Genomic DNA, 21,646 nt, shown 5'->3' with positions numbered 1-21,646 from the left:
TTTTTTTTTTTAGTGGCGGAAATGGGCTTCCATAGATTTCAGATCAATGACATTTCAATTGAATTTAAACCTGGACTTTCCCCCCCCTTACCCTCAATCTTTTATGTTTGTGCAGTTCTTTGGTGGATTATTTTAAGCATTATATGATTTTAAACATATAGTTAAATCACTGACCCCAAGCTTTCTAGTCCCGTAGGCAACAACTTTACTTTAAACTTTGTTTACTTTAAACACACTGACCTCTCACTCTATATATACAGCACATAGCTTACATATCAGTTTATAGCTGTTTCTTTATTTTAGTTAATTTGGCAGAAGCCAGCTCTTATTATTTAGTGCTGGGCTTATTAGTGTCAGAGTGGTGACACAGAAAGATGGAGGACTGGGTGGATTCTGTTTGATTCACCTGGGAAATAATACATTATATTAAACTACCTTTCTGTTCCTTCAGGAGGCTTGCCGAGAGATGTGCAGCGCATCACAGACAATATTACCAGGCTGAGTAAAGGACTTGAACACAGATTGAGGCAGACACAGTATGCAGGGTAACAGTGATGTATGGTAGTCGTAAAACATCTGTCAGATATATAGTGTTATTGCTTGTCTTTGAAAATTACTCTGCTAACTGTTCTGATTTGTGGCCCCATATCCAGGAATATCTGTAACTTTGTTAACTGTGAAATAATGCACCCAGTAATATACTGAAACGCATGCCAGCAGAGCAAACACACCCAAAGACGATTTAAAACTAGGTAATTGTCTTCTAATAGGAACATCTGTCTCTATTCATTCTTTATCTGACTGCTTCAGGCTTTTCTTTGTTCCTCCTTTTTTTTCTCCTCCATCCATTAGTTTTCTTTATGTCGCCCTCCTGTCATCTGTATCTGTGTCTGATCAGACCCCGTTGTCAGGAAACTCACTCAAAAGGAGCTTTCCTTGTGAATACAATGTCCCAAGGGATATTTCATACTTCTTTTGCAAAGATATGTGCCACTGCATTTTTTTCTTCCCTGATCACTTAATTAGCTTGCAGTAAGATACAAAAAATTATTTAAATGCTTCACTCATAAATCAGTGAGTATGTATTGTTGGTCTTGGCACTTAGGGGATTTAGAGACTCGATGTAATAACCCAAATGTTTTTGGAATTTTCTGCAAGTTTTATGAATTTACATATGCAGATGGTAGCAAATTAAAGGCAAAAGGCAGAATTAAATGGCAGACAAACATGATGAGTGCAAATGATTGAATGATCATGAAAGTTATGGTAATTACAGGCTATTGCTTTTTTGAGTCACCAGATCTCAAGCCAGCTGAACAGCAACAGGAGGCACATTTGCACACTTTTTTCTTTAAATCAGAAAGCATGTCCTCACAAAAGCCCAAGTTGGAGGGAAGTTTTTGTTTCTGTTACACTACATCATGGGTTATTCTTTAATTTACCATGTTAGTTAACTGATTGTTAAGCTTGTTGTGAGCTGGCTGTGCATATGTTTACCTTTTAGTGTTCTTGATTGTGCTCTTGTCAATTTGTGAGTGTGCTTGTGTATTTATTTGTTTTGTAGTTTCACAGGCACACTGAGGAAATAAATAATACGGTACACATGATCCACTGGTGGTCTGTTTCAGAAACTCATGATCTCCTGGGATTTTTCCACACAACCATCTCTAGAGGTTACAGAGAATGGTATGAAATAGAGAAAATATCTAAACAAAAACGCCAAATGAAATGACCAAACTGACTGCTCATCCGGTCGGCTAAGAACAGAACACTAATGCTACATTTTGCACAGGCTCATTAAATTAGATGGTGGGAAATTGGAAAAATTGTCACTGGTCAAATGAGTCTCGATTTTTGCTGCAGCATTTGTATATTAGGGTCTTAGGAATTTGGTATGAACAACATGAAAGCATAGATCCACCCATCTTGTATCAATTGTTCAGGCTGTTGGTGTTGATAGACTGCTTTCAATAACACATCATGTCACAAAGCTCATCGTTACTGGTTTTTATGACAACAACAATGAGTTCAGTGTACTCACATGGCCTCCACAGTCACCAAATCTGAAACCAATGCAGTACTTTTGGTACGTCCTGGACTCAGACATTCACATAACGGACCAAAATACTTGAGGATCTTGTGGAATCAGTGCCACAGAGGCAGTCCTGAAGGGAGGGGGTCCAACCCCTACTAACAAGTTGTACATAACAAAGAGGCCAGTGAATGTATTTTAACATGCAGTGTCATACTGTCCTTCGAAAATTACAGTTCTTAGACTTGAAACATGGTGTCTTAACATGAAAATATGAAGGAACAGGCATTCATGACTCTTCCACCAACTGATATGTCAGATATATTTTTCATGGCTGCTTAGCATAGGCATCCTTTTTGTACTTTGATTTGCCTTCTTGATTTTCCATGTCACTGCTAGACCAGACTGGCTCTCACAGAAACGAGCATAAACAATTTCACCACAACAGACCAACAGTTTAACATTATATTGTCACTGAAAACTCAGCTCCCATTTGTAGCTTTTATTCATATTCTTCAGATTGATCCTACACAAGGTTCTTCAGGATCTGTGGACCTATCAATATGAAAGCATCAGTACGCATATATAGAAAGTCTCGGGTCTCTAGGGTTGTGGAAAAAGTTGAACATTATCAACCTTAATCTTTCTGAATAATCTGTAGTCTCAATCTGTAGCAGGGGTGTGGTCTCTGGCTCCGCTGCTGTGGAGGGGTGGTGCAGTGGGCTCGAGGGTCAGTGCCATTGTGGTTGGCAGGGCAGCTGCTGCCACTCAGTAATCAGTTTCTCCCTATTTCAGTGATGCAGGGGCTCGAGAGGGGAGCTGAGTCTGGAGTGGAGAAGCAGCTGAAAAGCTGAGCTCCCACCTGAGGCTGCGCGGGGTCCATTCATTTCACACAATGCAACTCAAGATTCTCTTCTGTCTTCTTTTTTTCCAGGAGCGCCTACTGGCCCATATTTAAAAGAAGATAACTCCCATTGGCAGCTTCATGCTCACTACTACCCACCTCTGCTGCGTTCAGCAACAGTTAAGAAGTTTATGGTGGGTTATGAGATGCTTGCCCAGGAGCAAAGAGATCTCACCCCTGAACAGGTGATACATTTATGCACATGCATTCATACTGAGCAGAGAACATGAACTTTTGATTTTTCTCATCTCCATTGAGCTACAGTCAAATGTCATAGTAACTATTTTTTACTCAAAGCTTCCTATAGTGAGTATCTACTGCAAGGAGAAGCTCAGCATCATAAACTGAATGATATTCAATTAAAAGTCAAAGTTGTGACTGTTAATATGGGACTGACACCTTAATTTTTGATTTACAAATGTTTACAAATATTAATTTTGGAGATAAAAAAGCTGATGTCTTTAAATCAAAAGAAGAAAAAACATGAGTACAGGATTCCACTGATTCATGCTGTTGCTTTGAAAATGCATAGAGCTCCATAAAATCGCATAAAAACTATGTCAAACTGCATAATAACTTTGTGTTTGTTGCCCTAGGCTGCCGAGAAGCTAAGAAACCTGCCAGAAGAGCACTATAAAACCAGATAGATCCATGAAAACCAGAGCAAGAAAGGCACTGAATTGTAAAAAACTGTGTGAAGGTTGGAAGAGGTGTATTTAAAAGATTTGTTATTTTAAAAAAACAAAAGGCATTTGCAAGAGACAAAAACCCCGTCTCAGAGTTACATGTTTAAGTACCATTTCCGACACAGGGCCGAAAGCTTTTTCTACATGCACCGATCAAAGGAATATGCGAATATTTTCTATTTTCAGTACACATGCACAAAATTTGGTACTGGATTTCTGACTGTAATAAAGGACTTTAAATAAAATGTGTGTGAAACCTCTCCAAACAGTATTCTCCCCTTCCTCACATCCCTTCTGTTAAATACTTACAAACATTTGTTTGGTTATATTGGAAAGTGTTCAGCCACAAAGGCATTTCCTCAACAAAAACACAGTGTTTTGTTAGTAGTATTGAAAAACTGGGCTAGGTCTAAGACTATGCTACTCTTATTTTCATTATAATTATAATTATTTTTTTCTTTTTTCTTTTTTAAATCATAACGTCTTAACATTCAACACTGAAAAGTTATCCTTTTTTCTGATACTAAATCTATGGTCAGTGGTGATGTGGGACAAATTTCCATTGAGCTATTAGAGGACTCGTGAAATAAAATGTTCTACCTGCTACTGAATGAAACACAACAGTAAGTACTGTACTCTTCACATGTTAAATGAGGTGTGCTCTCACTATGATAACAGTAGATGGTACTGTTGTTTAAAAAGTAAGGGGGGTGATTTGGTTTAGGCTGAGACTTTGACAAGGCTTTAGTTAAAAACCATTACCTTCCCAGTCTCTTTTTCTGGTTTTGATGTAGCCAAAACCTTTACAGTAGTGAACATTGCCATTCTCCTTAGAGAATTTATCAACAGTGAGTATGACTTTGCTAAAGTCCTTCTTTGATCCCATTTTATTATTAATGATTGATTGAAAATGGGGGCTGTAGGTCTTTTTCAGTTGTGGAGAAGAATGAATGGCACAGTGTGTAGCTACAGAACATTAGAGCAGGGTATTTGTATTCATACCATAGTGCTGCACACGATAATTCCCATTGCAGACATTCATTATTCAGCTTCTTAAAAAATTACTGCAGTGTCACAACGGGACTTGCTCATCTTTACTTCCTAAACACGTTTCTTTTTATTGGGATAATCAGCGTTGCCTTAAAACAGAGCCAAATAGCTGATAATTAGCAGAAAACCACACAAATTGCCACATGCTGTGTTCTGGGGAAAGCGTTGTTTCATGATCATGCCGCGTTCCCCCTTCATTATGCAGTAAGCAAGCGGAGTTTGTCTGTGCCTGCAAATCCACAAGAGGTTGAACCCAACAGTGTCAGAAAGCATTGCCGGTACTCATAGGAGTTAAAATAATTGTTTTTCCCTAGTAAATGTAAATCTTTTTAGGTGTTATCTGGTGCTTAGAACTGATTAGATATTAAACTAGTGCGGTGGAAAATCAGTATATTTTAATTAAGATATTTAGCATCATAGATAAAACAATTCTTTATCTGTTTAAAGTCACTTTAGCAAATGTATCAGTTTCACTAAAACTTAGCATGCAATCATGTTGTATTCCTCGACAGCAACTATGAAAATCCAACAGCATGAAACTGTAACAGCATGAAAATCAGGGAAAAATATGGTTTGACAGAATGAATCTTTCAAAGCAAGACAAAAGGGGTCATACTTGCTTAACAAGTTGCACAAACATTTAAAACCTGCAGAAGCACAGCAAACTGCAACACATGGTGGATCGCTGTTTTCCTTTGTTTTTTAAGCTCCTCAAACTCATTTACTTTAATTAGAATGTACCATGTACCTAGGTGAGCACACGTTGTACTAAACACATAGGGGGACATTAGCCAAGAGTTCTCAAAGCCTGCTGGAATCCAAATTTGGCTACAGAAACACAAACATACACTTTAAAGCATCAACACAGGAGTAAATAAACTTGCTTCAAAACAGTTTTCCTTCCTTCCCCCACTTGTCAGCAGTCAACAAGTGACTTCCTGTCACTTGCTGCTAAGAAAAACTGATGATGTGCAACTGTTTTCATCATGGCTGAGTGAAGCAAAAGCAAATATCATCACACATTACCAGAGTGGTACCTTTAAGGACATCATAACCTGTTAATGTTATGTTAATGAGTTACTTATCTCCTTTTCCACACACCGTGCAGCATTTTTGTCTGTAGGCTGGCAGCCGGAATATGCTGTTGCATTTAAGAGGAAACATCAAACATGAATCCAGCAATGTCAGTGTCAATTAGATAAAATAAAATCATCTTTCCATCAGCTTTTCTTTCCATCCATACAGCAGCTACTTCCCCCTCAATCAAGCATAGAAGTGGATTTCAGGCATGCACAAAAACATTGGCTATATTTGCACACGCAATGTCAAATAAGCAATATCAGCTACAGACACACATCACTTTCATTATTTGTACTGCTTCCACTCAACCTCAGCTTCAGTTTTTCTATAAATATTAATGTCGATTCCAGGTTTTCTTAAATTTTATGGTTGAGCAGTAGAGATGTAGGTGTAGTTTATAAACAGAGAGGTTCTTTGGAGTCATGGTTGCTGGTGAGCTTGTGTGTGAGTGTATAACCCTTTTTATGTACTGTGACAGATCTCATTCATTCAGGTCAATATTTATCCAGTCCTCCAGGCTCACCATGGATCCCCTTCTCATCTCTTTCATCACTCCTTTGAGACTCTCTGAGTGTGTGTGTGTGTGTGTGTGTGTGTTTGTTGACAATATATATTTTCTATCTCCACACACAAAGAGGAGTCTGTGTTTGTGTCTTACCCTTGTGAATCTCCTTACTGGCAGAGGAAAGAGGATAGGTTGGCTTCTGTGCCAAATTGTTGTCGCTTGTCTTTTGCAGGCGTTCTGGTAGAGAATTGTTCTCCCAGTGCTAGCTATTGATGCCAAACGAAATCTGGTTAGTAGGCTGTAATTTGCATGGCCCTGTTGTATCAACATTTTTGTGTGTTTTTAAAAAATTAAGCAGTAGGCAAAATAATTATTGATTAAAAGACTGGATGTGATATCAGGAAGATGTGCATGACTTCCCAGTAGAATACAGTGAAACGGCATTCATAGTTTACACAGAACTGTGTTGATTTGGTTTAAGGTTCAAGGTTCTTTATTCGTCACATGCATGTCAAGTTTGTGATGCTTGCAGTCAATCGGGTGCATGTCTTTACCAGATTTTTAGGAAAATTACAAAAATGTCAAGCCGTTAGCAGTAAAGTGGTCACCAACTCAACAAAATTCATCTCATGGAAATAAAAAATGTGTGTGCAACTGGTCACAGGTTGATAGTCCAACAAAAAGAGCTTGTGAACAGATCCAGCTATCATATTTGGCATTCTAATGTGATCCCGCTTTCCTTTGGCTAAAGCACCAGTCAATTTAGGATGCAAATTCAGGTTGGCAAAAGAGTTTATTTCAAAAGATTTTATTGAAGAATTTGGAACCCACTCCCCACTCATCTGCTGGCTGACCAGAGAGAGTGAAATAAATCCAGACATCGCTAACAGCTCAGCAGACTCCAATTAGAGGGCAGCGTGAGCAGGTCTCTCACCTGCTAATCTGTCACCTCACTGGGTGCTGTAGATCCTGAGATGAAACAGAAGAAGGGGATGCAGGGGGATAGAAAGGTAAGGAGGAGAGCACACACACACAAAACATATGAAGGATGAGGAGGAGGTTGTGGCAACAGTTTCTGAGGACACCGCAGAGTTACTTAATTAGATTTTGAAAAAATAAAACTAAAAATTCACTTCCCACAGGCCGCAGCCTAAAAAAAATATCACAATTTCAATTTATTGTTACATAAGGTTGTTCATTTTTATTGGCTATTGAATTTGATTTTGTTATATTGCAGGATGTTCCTGCAATTTGTTTCATTTTATAGTCTGAGTCCCTTTTTTTCTTTTATGGGGCTCTGACATGTCACCCTCCCACTCATCTGTGCCTGACCACATCAGCTGTGTTTCCTTTGCACTTAGCTCAGCACAGCTCTGACATATTATTGCCTTATAAATGTGCTTTCATTATAACAAACAGTTTCCTGCATGACCAGCAAACACTGGGATTCATTTGGAGTGATGTTTCTGCAAGCAGTTTCTACGTTCCTGTGGGATGCTTGTTGCTAACATGGTCTCAGCTGGGTTGTGGAGCTCAAGGAGTACAATGTAAAGGTTATTAAACCAAAATGATAGTACTACAGTATGTATCACCACTGATGGGGGGGGGGTCTACACTGTTTTTTGATTCACTGGTAGTTGTATGAGTTGAACTTAAGTCATGTGGAAATTATTTGTTGATGCCTTTGCACAGCTTTTTATTCTTGCGGCTTGTGGCAGCAGCAGCAGCTTGTGGCGTTTCTGACTGACCGTGCAAATTAATTTTGAGAATTAACACCAGTGACACTTGTTAGTTATCCTTTTTTAAAGCTCCTGCAGTGCCAGAGGAGACAAATGATAAAACGTGGTAGTCTTTTGCGCCCATAAACTACAAGAATAAAAGATAAATCTCTCAAAGACAAAATGGACTTTGGTTTTAGCAGTTTTGACAATCAATCAGAATCAGAATCAGAATACTTTATTAATCCCTGGGGGAAATTATTTTTTGTTACAGTGCTCCATTTTAAACCAACATTAAGACAAGACAGACAATACACTAACTAAGAATAGTACAATATATACATATATACACATACATACTTCACTCATAAATAAATAGTTGGAAAAGAAACATGTGTAGTTGTAGCAGCAAACAGTGTGTTAAGTGGATGCGTTGTACAGGGAGATGGCCACAGGCAGGAATGATTTCCTGTGTCGTTCAGTGGTGCTTTTCGGTAATCTCAGTCTCTCACTGAACGTGCTCCTGTGACTGACCAGCATGTCATGGAGTGGGTGGGAGGTGTTATCCAACATAGTCTTTATCTTGGACAGCATCCGCCTCTCCGACACCACCTTGAGGGTGTCAAGCTCCATCCCCACAACATTACAAAGCTGGGAAAGTGGTCAAACTTGGGCACCTTGGATAAATATGGATCCTCTTTTTCATGCTTTTCATCACTTTGTTGAGTCTTTTGTTGTGCATATTTCTGTATTACAGATGTATTAAAAGGTCGCCCTTACTGCATTACTGAGAAGCTTTTGTTTTAGATAAAGGAAAGTCAAGACATAAGGGACATGTCTGTTAACTGAAAAGGAATTTCTTATAATTACACTTTTCATTGTGTTTTCACCTTTATTTATTTATTTATTGTTCCTTAAAGCTTAATTTTAAATCAGGTCAACAACAAAGCTGAGAACTCTCACGGTTCCTAAACCCATGCAGTTCTTCTTTATTTATTGCCTAAGATTTGCAGTGTTAAAAAAAATGCTATTTGAATAAATATGATGAAAAGAAACATGGGAAAGATCACAACAGAAAGACTGTTGTGTGTCCATCTCATTTAAGTTTCTTAATATTAATTCTGAATTAATAATTCTAGCTAATTCTGCTCTGTCAAAGTTTTTCAGACTTACAGTGACTTATCTCTGCCTTAGAGGTCTTAAAAATACAGAAATGAATAAATAAATAAACGATTAACTAAATGAAATAAATACATAGATCAGACCAGCAACACAATTCGAACAGAGCTGAAAACTTTCACAGTTGGGTCCCGGAGCCATGCAGAGCTGCCATAATGAAAATGAACAAAAAGTGATGGCTTCTACAGCATGCAGGGAGTGTGACAATGAAAACACTGCTTTGAAAAGATGCAGCAGAATCAGTGTACAAAAGTACATAAATAAATAAAATAAACAAACAAGAGAGACGGGAGTTGTGACAGAAAAGTCAATCAGCTGATCGTTGATCAGTTTCATGATTGAAGTAGCAACAGGAGAGGGAGGGAGAGAGAAGAAGCAGTCGCTCCATATATTGGTTGTTAAGCTTAATGTGGAAATGCTTTACGAACACTCAGAGATGAACTTACACACTTGCTTTACTTCTCTAGGATAGCTTTCTCCGAGATGAAATGCTGGTTTGGAAGCACGTAGCGAGGCTCCAAATGCTCAACCAGACCACCGACAGGTCTTGCACGCCACAGCCGCTCTGTCATGAGAGGCACACTGCTCCTATGTGCTAAGGTCATGAGCTGGGTTACGCTGTGTCGCTAGTTTGTGAGGCGCTTTTATGATATTTAATGGATCGGACTACATTTTTTATTTCTTATCCGATATCCGATCCAGTAATTTAGGTCAGTATCGGACCGATACTGATACGTAATATCGGATTGGTCCATCTCTAGTTTTTACATCTAATTGTCTACTCTTTATATAGATGAACTGTTAATGAACGACAGGGGGCAGTAAGAGATTTTAAAACAATGTTGGTAAACCACATGACAGAGTAAGATTATAAACAAAAATTCTGGGTTATACTCATCTGAAATAAATTCCCAATATATGCGGCTATGAGTGGAGAGTCAGGGAGATCACAGCTGCTTATCTCAGATTAGATCTGAGACTTTTTGAATGGAAAAATGTTGTTATAACTCTGGATGATACCCAGTGTGGTCTTCTGCTGCTGTAGCCCAACCTCAGGAAATCACATGATAGGGTGGGGCTTTGGCTGATTGTGACCTACACCCATTTTAACACCTTGGCTCGTCTGATTAGGTAGAGGATCATTAGGGGGTCCATGGCCCTCTTGGGAGGGCACTCCACCATTTGATCCTAGAACTGAAGAAGTTTCTCAGATGAGAGGTGAAACGTCTTCAAGCAACTTAAAGAAGTCCAGACGTTTTTCTTTCCAATCCAAGCTCCTTTGACTCCTTAGACCAGCGGTCCCCAACTTTTTTTGCGCCACGGACCGGTTTATGCCTGACAACATTTTCACGGACCGGCTTTTAAGGTGTCGTGGATAAATACAACAAAATAAAACTAGTACCGGTACAGAAAAAAATACGATTTATTCATAACACACGTGAAAAGACAGAGGAAAACTGAGTTAACGATAAAAACGATAACAAAATAACGCTAAAAACCCTGAAAACCATACATTTCACACCCGGTACCGGTCCGTGGCCCGGGGGTTGGAGACCGCTGCCTTAGACTACCTGGATGACTGAGAACCTTCACAGACTGCAGCCCATCTGCTTAAAGGTTTGACATGTTGTGCATTCAGAGATGCTCTTCCACATTCTTGCTTGTAACAAGAGGTTATTTAAGTTGCTCTAGCCTTCCTATCAGCAATCTGTCCATTCTCCTCTGACCTCAACAAGGTGTTATTTTCCCCAGAAAACTGGCTCTGACTGACTGTGTAGGAAAATCCCAAATGATCAAAAGTGTCTGAAGTACTCAGACAAACCCCCTTAACAACCATGCCACATTCAAAAGGACTTTCCATTGCACGAAGTAATTTTGGGCAGTCCAAATTGTATAGACATTGTATAGATATACAGAATTGGTCGTGGACCAGCGGACCCAACGGTCTGATCTGCACGTCTATCCGACATCCAGTGTTTAGTGGGTTACATCACCTTTCTTGTTTGGTTTAAACTTTAGCTTTCCCCTGTCTATATGCCTAAATATGGCCATTTGGCTGATTATATATATGAATTAACAAGCACTTGAACAGTTGCACCTAATAAAGTAACCAGTGAGTGCACTTGCACTTTATTTTTTAGCTTTATTGGACAGTGGAGAGAAGATAGGAAAACAGGGAAGAAGAAGATACACCAAGAGGCCTTGGAGAAGATTCCAATTACAGGCTCTGCATTAGCTTTTTTGGCATTTGGTGAGCTACCTGCACCCAGTTACTTTGCATTTTATGCTACAAACTGATGATGATTCAGCCTTTGGTTGCATTCACAATAGTAAACTACTGGAAAACACCATTAATTACTTTTTAGGCTGAATCTAAAGGTGTTACATAACGTTTTAATTTTTATTTTACTTATTCATATATTGATTTTTTTAAATATATGACCAGTGTTGGGGAGTAACGGAATACATGTACCGCCGTTACGTATTTAGAATACAAAATATGAGTAACTGTATTCCGTTACAGTTACCGTTTAAAAAGGTGGTATTCAGAATACAGTTACTTTGTTGAAATAAATGGAATACACTGGGGTACTTCCCTGTTTCATTTTGTCGCGGGTCAGGACTGTTTGGGTTTGTTTGACAGCTACGTTCTTTTGTTCCAGGCGGCAGCGTTACGGTTGCCATGGTTACAGGGCGACGCTCTCTCTCTCTCTCTGCGACTGTGTGTTTCCTGGGTGAGAGAGCGCCTTTTCGTTGTTGTTGTTGTGCTAAGCTAACAGGCAGAATGCTACAAGCATAGCTCTAAAGAATGTAGCATCATGGGCAGTGTAGTCCGTGCTGCAGGGAGAATGGACTGCCATACACGTTATGTGTCTGTGAGCGCGAGGAGGGAGAAAAAGAGAGTGGAAAGGTACGAGTTGTCGTCGAGGAAAAACGGGAGCTGGAAGCATGTAAATATAATAATAACCACTGCAGCCAAGAAGAGTGCCTGACGAGCCCAGTTGTAAGTAAGCTATTAAGACTCGACTGTACACTGTGTTCGTGTTTTCCTCCAAAAACAATAAGTTCCGTTGGAGCAGCCTTTCAACGCCTCTCTCTGTCTCTCGGAAGAAAAGTTGACCCACACAACAAAGTAAAGCAATTTTTCGGCTACGAGCCGACAGGGACCCCGCCGTATTAGTCAAAGGTCCCTTTACTACAGTTCGGAGTCGCGGACCTTCAGTAATAGTAATAAATCACACAGCAATAGTACATTCACGTTGTTGTAAAAAGCACGATAATATATTAAGTAATCCAAAATATTCAGAATACGTTACTCTCATTGAGTAACGTAACGGAATACGTTACAGAATACATTTTGGGGCATGTATTCTGTATTCTGTAACGGAATACATTTTAAAAGTAACCTTCCCAACACTGTATATGACCACAATACGGGGCAACATTAGCACTGTTGCCTCATAGGAAGAAAGTCCAGAGTCCACTCCTGAGCACTTCTGTCTGGAGTTTGCATGTTCACGTCGCGTCTGCATGGGTTCTCTCTGGGTGCTCCGGCTTCCTTCCACAGTGTTAGCTTTGTAATAGACTGGTGGCCTGTTCAGTTCAATTAAGTTTAATTTATATAGCACCAAATAATCACAACAACAGTTGCGTCAAGGATCTAGGAGTACTCTGCCTCTCGCCCACTGGCAGCTGGGATAGGCTCTAGTACCCCCTTGGACCCTGAATTTGATAAGTGGAACGAAATGGATGGATGGATGTCAACGATATACTATAGCCTTATTATTAAAGGTTATTGTGGGTGGTGTTATAAAAGTCACAAGTCTCATTTGTTCTCTTTCCAGTTAGTTTTGCTTTTTCTTCCCTAACTTTAGACTTTTCACTTTCTTTCTTTCTTTTATGTTCCTTCATCATCACCTTCATCCTTTTATTCTCCTTTTCTTTATACTTGTCTTTGTCCTTTCCTCCCACACACATAGATAATTCATCTGTATGAGAGCTGACTAAGCAGCTGTTTGTGTTATTGTTGGTTTTTTTATTTTAACATTGACAAGAGAAACAGATACGATCAATAGCCCCACTTGGCTCTGGAGGAGTTTCATAGCTGCCATGAGAATTAACAAGCAGATGGATTTCAGAAACTGAATATTAGCTGCTGCAGCTCAGCACAGACCCAGTCTCCCTTAACTCCACTTCATAAAGCCATAGAGATGGGCGTTGGATTATAAAGTTCATTTGTGTGTTTGCAAGATTAACTGGATTAATCCACTACTATATTCCTAAATCTTTACACTCACTTTAAATATGTGGGTAGAATAAGGACTAATGTACACAGACTTTCTGACCATCTCTAGGGACCCCAAAACATGAAGCAGAAAAAACAATGTGGCATTATTAAGAACAAATTGATCGACGAAGTGATAAATAAAACTGGAACGATAGATAAAACAAAAAAAACAAACAAACACCTGTGAGATATGGCAAAAACATATACCACTAGGGGGGTAGGAGGTGGGCAATGGAGGGTTGGTTAGATCTAAAGAGGAGGCAGATATGCCTCCTCCAACATCAGATCCTACAAAAAAGTTACTTTAATAGATAATGAAACACAAACACACTGAGAGGCTGCAAGTAATAACCTGAGCTCTAGTTAAATCAAGATAGGAAATATTGAACGCTGTATGACTTCTTGTATCAGCCTCTGTGCCTCTGAGCTACAAGAAAACAAAACAAACTAAGTATTTTATCCTGGTGTTTCAAGCACTGTTAAACAAATACTTGTTGACCTGTGTTGCCCACTGCTGCTACAGTTTGTGGATGTTATCTCACTGGCCACTCCATGTTGTTTATTGTCTTGTTTATTGTCTTGTAGAGTTTGTTTTATTACCAAAGCGAGTTACTGAAATCTAATTTAAGCCTCTCTCGGGGGCTGATTTACTTCCTAAATACAAATCAGTTCTCACTATCAGCTCTGGAAAGTTTGTGAAAAGATCTGACCTTCTTACATTGTAGGAGGATGGGCTGTCCTGTGTCTCTATGTTGCTCACACTTTAATCTTTGAAGTGTAGTGAAGCATGTTTCCACCTAACATCTAGCCTTCACTATGTGAAATTGTCACTGGGATATTAGGCAAACATTTGACCTGCTGAATAATGTCAACACAGTATTTTCACACAGCCACAGATGGTGTTAGAGAGAAAAACACATCTGTGCACATGGTGATCTTCACCTTGATACCTTCCTAATGTTATTATTTTTCATAACTTATCAGAGATGTACAAGATAGAGAGATGAAGTATGATGGTCTTGTGAAGTGAAAAAGTGAAGAAGATTCACCCTGAAACAATTTAACGCCCCTGTTTATTGCCGGTATTTTGAGATTCCAGTGATCCCAGTCAAATTCAGAATGTGTGACATTATGTCGCCAATTACTGATTTTAATAGAACTACCTATTTCTGCTTTATACAACAGCATTAAATGTCAAATTCTCGTGTGACTTGCATTAAAATCAAATAATTGTTGTTTTCTGTCTAGACAGACCAACACCAGTACAGGGTGACACTAATTGGAGGAGAGGCAAGTATATTTCATCTAAAAGCTTTACAGGACTAATTCTGATTGTTTTTTGAGTGTATTTAAGAAAAAAAAAATGAAAGTAATGCAATAACTGATCTACCTGCAGGTATGAAGGACATTTATTTAAAATGTAAGAGATTTATATATCTTAATATATAGTAAATATTATACTTATTATAGTATAGTATGAAGAAGAAACAGATACAACTCTGTGTACTTTATTTAGAGGCGGTTTGAAAGATGGTCCATATGTGAGGCCAACCCCCCCCCAAACAGAGAAAACAGAGGAGGCAATTACAACAAGGTGAAGCTTTATATGCCAGAGAATGTGGAGGAGAACAAACAGAAGAACAAAGGGATGGAAACTAAAAAGAAAATTAGGAGAACAGAGAAGGAAGAGCAGGAAGAAGGACAGAAAGGGAACTACAGCAACAAAGAGGATGAATAGACATCAGTGATTAGTACAGGACAGAGTGGCAGACCTTGGGGACTGTGTATGCCTGTGCATTCGCCTCCGAACAAAGCATCAACACAGCTGCAGCATTAGAAACATCCAATGCTGCCACAAAGATGCACGCACACACACTTTTACAATAACATTTTACCATTGTTGTAAATTGCCAGTTATTTTCATGCTTTCAGCTTTTTTTTTCTTCCTTTTAGCTTCTCCGTTTAGGGGTCGCCACAGTGGATCATCTGCCTCCATCTCATGTCTTGCATCCTTTTCTGTTACACCAACCTTCTGCATGCCAGCTGATAATTATTTAAGCTAAATTCTGACACTAATAGTGTATAATAGTTAACATTTTCACATCTTGATAGTATTTGAAAACATTTCCATTTGCTGAAAATAAAGCAAAGCTGAGTCTGATTAAAATGTGATTAGGTTTGTTTGATCATAACCCAAAAAAGCCTTAGATCAACTGACGTTTTGACCAGACGATGGCTCTGTGACACATCAAGGAAAAAATGACTGCCAAATGATTTTTAGCATCATCTGCCTCAGCATTGACCAGGCCCTTCTTTTTCAAGCACATTTCATATGCAAACTGTTGTTGGAATCCAGATCCACAGCATCTTCATCTGCTCGCTTCATATCACTGACTACTGGCAGACTTTGAGTGTGTACTTGCCTTAAAACCTAAAGACTACTCTGAGTATGCAAGTTATCCTTAGCCAAATTGTGATTTCACTTCACAGAAGAGAAACTAAGTTGCCCGACAGAGTGAAGCTGCAGCTTCCAGTGATTCAGCCAGGTGCTGCTCTAGTTGCCGTGGATGCTGCTGCTACTTTAGCTGGCTCAAGTCCAGTCTCTCTGCCCCAGCACTCTTCTGTTTGTTTTCTGGTGTCATTGTCATTGCCCATTGGATGGATATGATCACAAATATACTGAAAACTGAGGTAACCATGTCCTGTACTCTGCAGTAATTACAACAGACAGACTGTGGTCAATAGATACAGTTAATGTTAACATTTTCAACCTCTGAAGTCTGGATTGGACTTCTTTATGTTAATGTTTCTGGCTTATCAAACATTAACATCAGCACTGCAACAGCTACTTTATTGCCACAAATGCACAGCAGCTCATTCAGAATATGATTTGCTGAATTATTTAATAATAAAAATTCCTATGTTTACTGTGTGTGTTACCATGGGAAATTAATGGAGATATTTAGTAAACATCTACAGGATAATTTAGAGTGTCCTCATCAATCCTGTAGTAAAAGTTATGATAATGTTGCCTTCATGTCTGCAGTTTATCTCTACTATTATTTTGCTGCTTCTCATCAAATGTAACTTAATGCTATGACACCTGAATGTAATTATTTTTTTTGTTAAAAATGAGCCTTGAGTGAACATAGTTTCTATAGTTTGTATTGACACAATCCCAACAAGTTAGTGTGCAGAGGTGGCCACGAAACAACTTATTTTCCAGGGTCTGACTCTGACTTTAGCACAATCAGTACAATCCCTCAACAGAAGAACAAGCCAATCAATGTTCTAGGAGCAAGTCTGTGTCCACAGCAGCCTGGCAACAGCAGGTAACTAGCCACATAGTCAGACAGTAGCTGATGGCTGCACAGAGAGTCAGCCAACAGCCAGTTAGCAGCCATCTGGCCTGCCAGCAGCTTGTAACTAACTACTGAACTCCATCAGGCTGTTACCAATCAATCACAAGCCAACTGGAAAAAGCCATAAGATAAGGTTCACAAAAACAACCTCACTGAGTCAGAGGTGAGGAAAATTGAAGCATTGCAGTAGCTAAGTAGTTTAAGTCACCGTATGTTGTTCATAACTGATCATGATCTTCATCTGGCTCATTCTTTGAGCCTATTTATGGTCCCAAAAAGCCAGAGGCTGAGAACAACATGCATAAAGAGAGAATTTGCTAAGATTTCAAACTGTAAATCATTGTTACTTGGGAAAGTTTGCATATAGGGCTGTTCGATATAACGATATATATCGGATGACGATATAAAAACATCTACCGTTTCATTTTACGCTATAGTTTGTTTCATGGTGTCGCAAAATAAACGTTTCCGGTAATATTTTTTCATTGTTTTAATGGTCACTGTAGTGGTTATATTCATTTCTTAAAGTTCTTTCTTTCGCTTATATTTAATATAACCACGCTTCGGACAGACAAGCGCCTGTTTTTATGCGTTGTGGTTAGCAACAACGACGGTAAAACCATCGCTGTCCGCTTGTTTATTTTCCACATAAACCTTTCACAATAAAACTCAAGAACCTGTTGAGACTTTTCAAAATAGACTGAATCACATGAAATAGTATGCAGTATTTACGGATGAGAAGTAAAAAAGAGCCGTCAGGTGCTAAAAAAATAAATCTTAGACTCAAATGTTAGAACAGGCTTTTCCCCGCAGCACGCCGTGTAATAAATACTCACAAAGAAAACGGTGGCTGTTACAACTTATGTCTAAAAATATATAGTTTCATGCATCGGTTAAAACACTCGACTCCAGCTACATGACGCACAGCTGGAAACACTTGATGCAAGTCGAGCTGCCCGAGATTCACAGAATTTACAGAAAATGTTACATTTTTGTGATTTATAACGTTATCGGACAATAGATGTCTTATATCGGGATATGAGATTTTGGTCATATCGCACAGCCCTATTTGCATATGTGCAAGTGTGTTATGTAATATGGGGCTGGAGTTTGGTGTTCTAGATACAATTTCATGGAAGCAAAAATAAGTTCATAAATATGTTCCTTTCAGTGGCCAAAATGAAGCAAAAAAAAAATAAAAAATCATACAAATGACAAAAGAAAAACAAAAAACAACTAAGCAATGGCCAGTGAATTAATCCTTAATGTGAATAGTTTGTTAGACTGATCTGACTTCAAAAGAAGTTACTGGACTCAACTTTGATGCATGCATTAATCATATCCCTTAAGTACATCATATTCATTGCACAGATACAATTTTGTACATGTTTCACGGTACAATCACAGACATAACCCCCACATCCAATGCATCCAGCACAGTTAACAGGTTATTGCCTGTAAAATGACAAATATCACCTGAATGCTGAATGAGCTAAAAGAAAAATAAATAAATAAACAGGCTACAGTTTTACATTACTGATATATTACTGCATATTTTTATGGTTTCACATTGCAACTTCACCTTTGTTGGAGGTTAAGTGCTGTGCAAAGTCCAAACAGAAATTAAAATTTAGATGCGTTGTAAAAAACACGTTTTTTTATATCAGTAAAAAGTGGTTGAAAAACCAAGACAGACAAACATGACCTTTAGTCTGTTCAGTAGTGTCTCACACCAGACTTCACATTGTATCTTTGTGGACTGTATATGACACCGCTAGCTAACATTTATCCCAGACAGCTGAAAAAAAAAATGGCAGCCTGTATATCTTTTTTCATATCAATAGTGGACTGTGCCAGGGAAAATGTCCACAGATAATAGGCATGCTTGGTAGTAGTGATACTGTACATGGCACATAGCACAGAAATACTAAGTAATATTGCCTGGCACAGCACTCTAAATCTCCATGCAGTGCATGTCTGAATTTTCTCTTTGACAATATAATCCAATCATAGACCAGCCATCTGTTGACAATGCTGTAAAAATTAGCACTTGAGTTTACATGTAATTTAATCTTGGCAGTAAGATTGAACATTTCAACAGAAATAAAAGAATAGCTTAATAAACCTGATTAACATCAATAAAAATGATTTTCCCCCCACAGAGAAACTGTTAATGTTATTCCTTCTGGTACAACACATGTAAACACACTGTGGACCTCTTTGATTTGGTCTTCAGCAGTATTCCTTTAGATTTTTGTTTAAAACACTGAGGAAGAATCACTTACAGTATATAAAAGCAGCCCATACTCTGTCACCTGATGCCCCGGTTCCACTTTTATAGACCTCTAGAGAGCTTGTTACTATATTTCTCAGTCTGTGGGAAAATGGGTTTAATCTAATAAAACTGTTCACCTAAGAAAGCATGACTGCAAACCACTTACTGCACATGCTACACATGGATTTAAAGAACAAGAAAAACACAGAGGAAACACAGGTATCATTTGCTGAAACAGCTTCCTGCTGCAAAACTAATATGGTTAGTGAGAGTGTTTAAAAGCCACATTTCCCATTTTGTAATATTTTGTAAGTTCAGTTATTCAAGTGCAGCTGTGCTGCACTTCTATCTATCTATCTATCTATCTATCTATCTATGCATTAGGTTTTTTTAAAGCTTTTAAAGCTCAACAGATACATCTGTGTTTTATTTTTTTATATGATATGTCTGGATTTACATGATATAGCGGATGGCCCAGTGTGAGAGTTTAAGCCAATGTGACTGGAGACACTAATGTCAACTCAAAACTGGAAAGTTTTGAGATCTGCTTACATCTATCTATGATAAGCTCTTTGTCTTTCAGATGACAGAAGCAACTTTTGAGTTTATCACCACCTTTTTTCTGGAATAAATTCCAAATATCGAGCTGTCAGCCCTAAAATGCTCAATCTTTATAGCAGCGGTTAAGGGATTTTGAAGCCGGGATATTACCACCCTGATGTCCAAGATAATCAACCACCAACTGCTGGTAACCACAATCTTCCATAGATTTCATAGGCAATTTTAAAGGTGCCTTTGGTAGAGCTGAGGAATAATGCACACCAGAAACCCCATAAGATCTGTATTAATATTCTCAAAGTAAGAGAATATTACTATAAACTGTTAAAGTGCTCTATATAAGATATAAGCAACGCTTTGTAAAATATTTATTATTTGACTGAATCAATCTAATACATAGTGATAATAATAGCTCAGAAAGAAGGACAATTAAAAGTTTTGCACATTGTAATATAGTACCCACAGGTTACCCCATTTACTTTAACTTCACAGTAATGGCACTTCACAGAATGTGCTATGAGTGTACATGTCTTACAACAATGTAAATCATACAAATCAGTTTTTACCTGGTATTTTCAAGAATTACTCATTTACAGTAGCTACTGATGCTGATACCAATTTACAAATTTACAGTAAAATTTACAATAATATTTAAAATATTAAAAATATCAAAATATTATTTAGAGTAACTTCATATAGCCTACCAAAAACTGATAGGTGGAACTTTTAGTTGAAATAACATTTCTCAGTTTGATCTTCTGTACACAGCACAGGACCATGTTAAGTATCTTTAAAAAACCTTAAAAAAAACGTGTTACTTTACAGATATGTGCATACATAGTCCTGCTAGTGTGACCACCTATATAAAAACATGCTGGTCAATAACACTGCCAAGGAGGAAAGACATCACCACTGGTCTTGAAGCTCATTATTCTACATTGAGAAAGACTATTCGCAAGTGGAAAACAGTTGCTAACCTTTCCATCCTAAGGTCAGACTATGCATTGCTTACAAAAACTGGAAAACAAACAGACAAAAAAACATCTCAGATGCTACAGTCCTCATTCAATGCATATTCAATGCTGAAGTTCGTGACAGTGCAATTAGAAAAAGACTGAACAAGTGTGGCTTGTTTGGAAGGGTTGCCAGGAAAAAACAGCATGGCTTAGGTATGCAAAGTTGCATCTGAACAAACAACAAGACTTTTGGAACAATGTCCTTTGGACAGACTAGGCTAAAAGCTTTAGCAGTCTCGCTGCTGTTGTTTTGAAATTCTAGCACCGATGTCATTCTTTTCCTTCATGGCCCACCAGTATTGTGGAGCTGTTGTACTAAGTTTGCAGGTGTGTATGATCAAATCTGAAGTGGGGCTCCTGGCAGCTGACAGATACCTCTTATTAGCAAGACGCAATTTACATTGAACTGCTTTTTTTCTGTTCTATTTTGTGTTGTTTTGTTACTGCAAACTGTAGAGGGTAATAAAGAAGAATAAAACAAATCTAAATAAAATGCAGAACAAAACAACAAGTACCCTGCGATGCATACCATATTTTGATGACTTACAGTTTATGGTGTTTGATTCCTTTTTAATTACTCCAGTAATAAAATGCTGAAATGAAGAATGTGGTGGGTCAAAAATGTAAAAAAGAAAAAGAAAGAGTTAAGCTTGAAGTTTACATTAGATTTGTTGTGCTTCAGTGTGTAAGCATCAGCGCTGTTAGACACAATAGACCCAAAAGGTAATACACTGCCTGAAAACATGGCTATCAATCATTGGCTCTGTGGAAAACAAGACCATAGTTGCTTATAATAAGCAGACAGGGGAAATATAAGGATGGGAGCAAAACAAAAGTAGCAGATTGAGGTGAAAAAAATGATGGAGTGGATACAAGGGGTGAAGGCAGAGGAGAGTGGAAAACTGACAGAAAGAGTGGTGAGAAGAGAATTATAACTACTGTATGTAATTACTGCAATAACAACCTATTTACCCTGTGTGACCAATTTTAGTT

At 38.3% G+C, this 21,646-nt stretch overlaps 1 protein-coding gene across 1 annotated transcript in view; it reads left to right on the top strand.

Moving 5' to 3' along the window:
* galt (galactose-1-phosphate uridylyltransferase) overlaps positions 1-3,867 on the top strand; it is a 42,971-nt gene extending 39,104 nt beyond the window's left edge. Inside the window, exons 10-11 of the mRNA XM_013909843.1 lie at positions 2,967-3,121; positions 3,533-3,867. Of these exons, the coding sequence (XP_013765297.1) occupies positions 2,967-3,121; positions 3,533-3,583 (206 nt within the window). The 3' untranslated portion in view covers positions 3,584-3,867. The remainder of the gene's footprint in view (positions 1-2,966; positions 3,122-3,532) is intronic.
* The last annotated feature ends 17,779 nt before the right edge of the window (positions 3,868-21,646 follow it).

This window comes from Pundamilia nyererei, unplaced genomic scaffold (assembly GCF_000239375.1).
Source record: "Pundamilia nyererei isolate P.nyererei 1_Seehausen unplaced genomic scaffold, PunNye1.0 scaffold00032, whole genome shotgun sequence".
Taxonomy (NCBI): Eukaryota; Metazoa; Chordata; class Actinopteri; order Cichliformes; family Cichlidae; genus Pundamilia; species Pundamilia nyererei.
The sequence above is the reverse complement of the archived record's forward strand: the minus strand, read 5'-3'. Positions and strand labels throughout refer to the sequence as shown.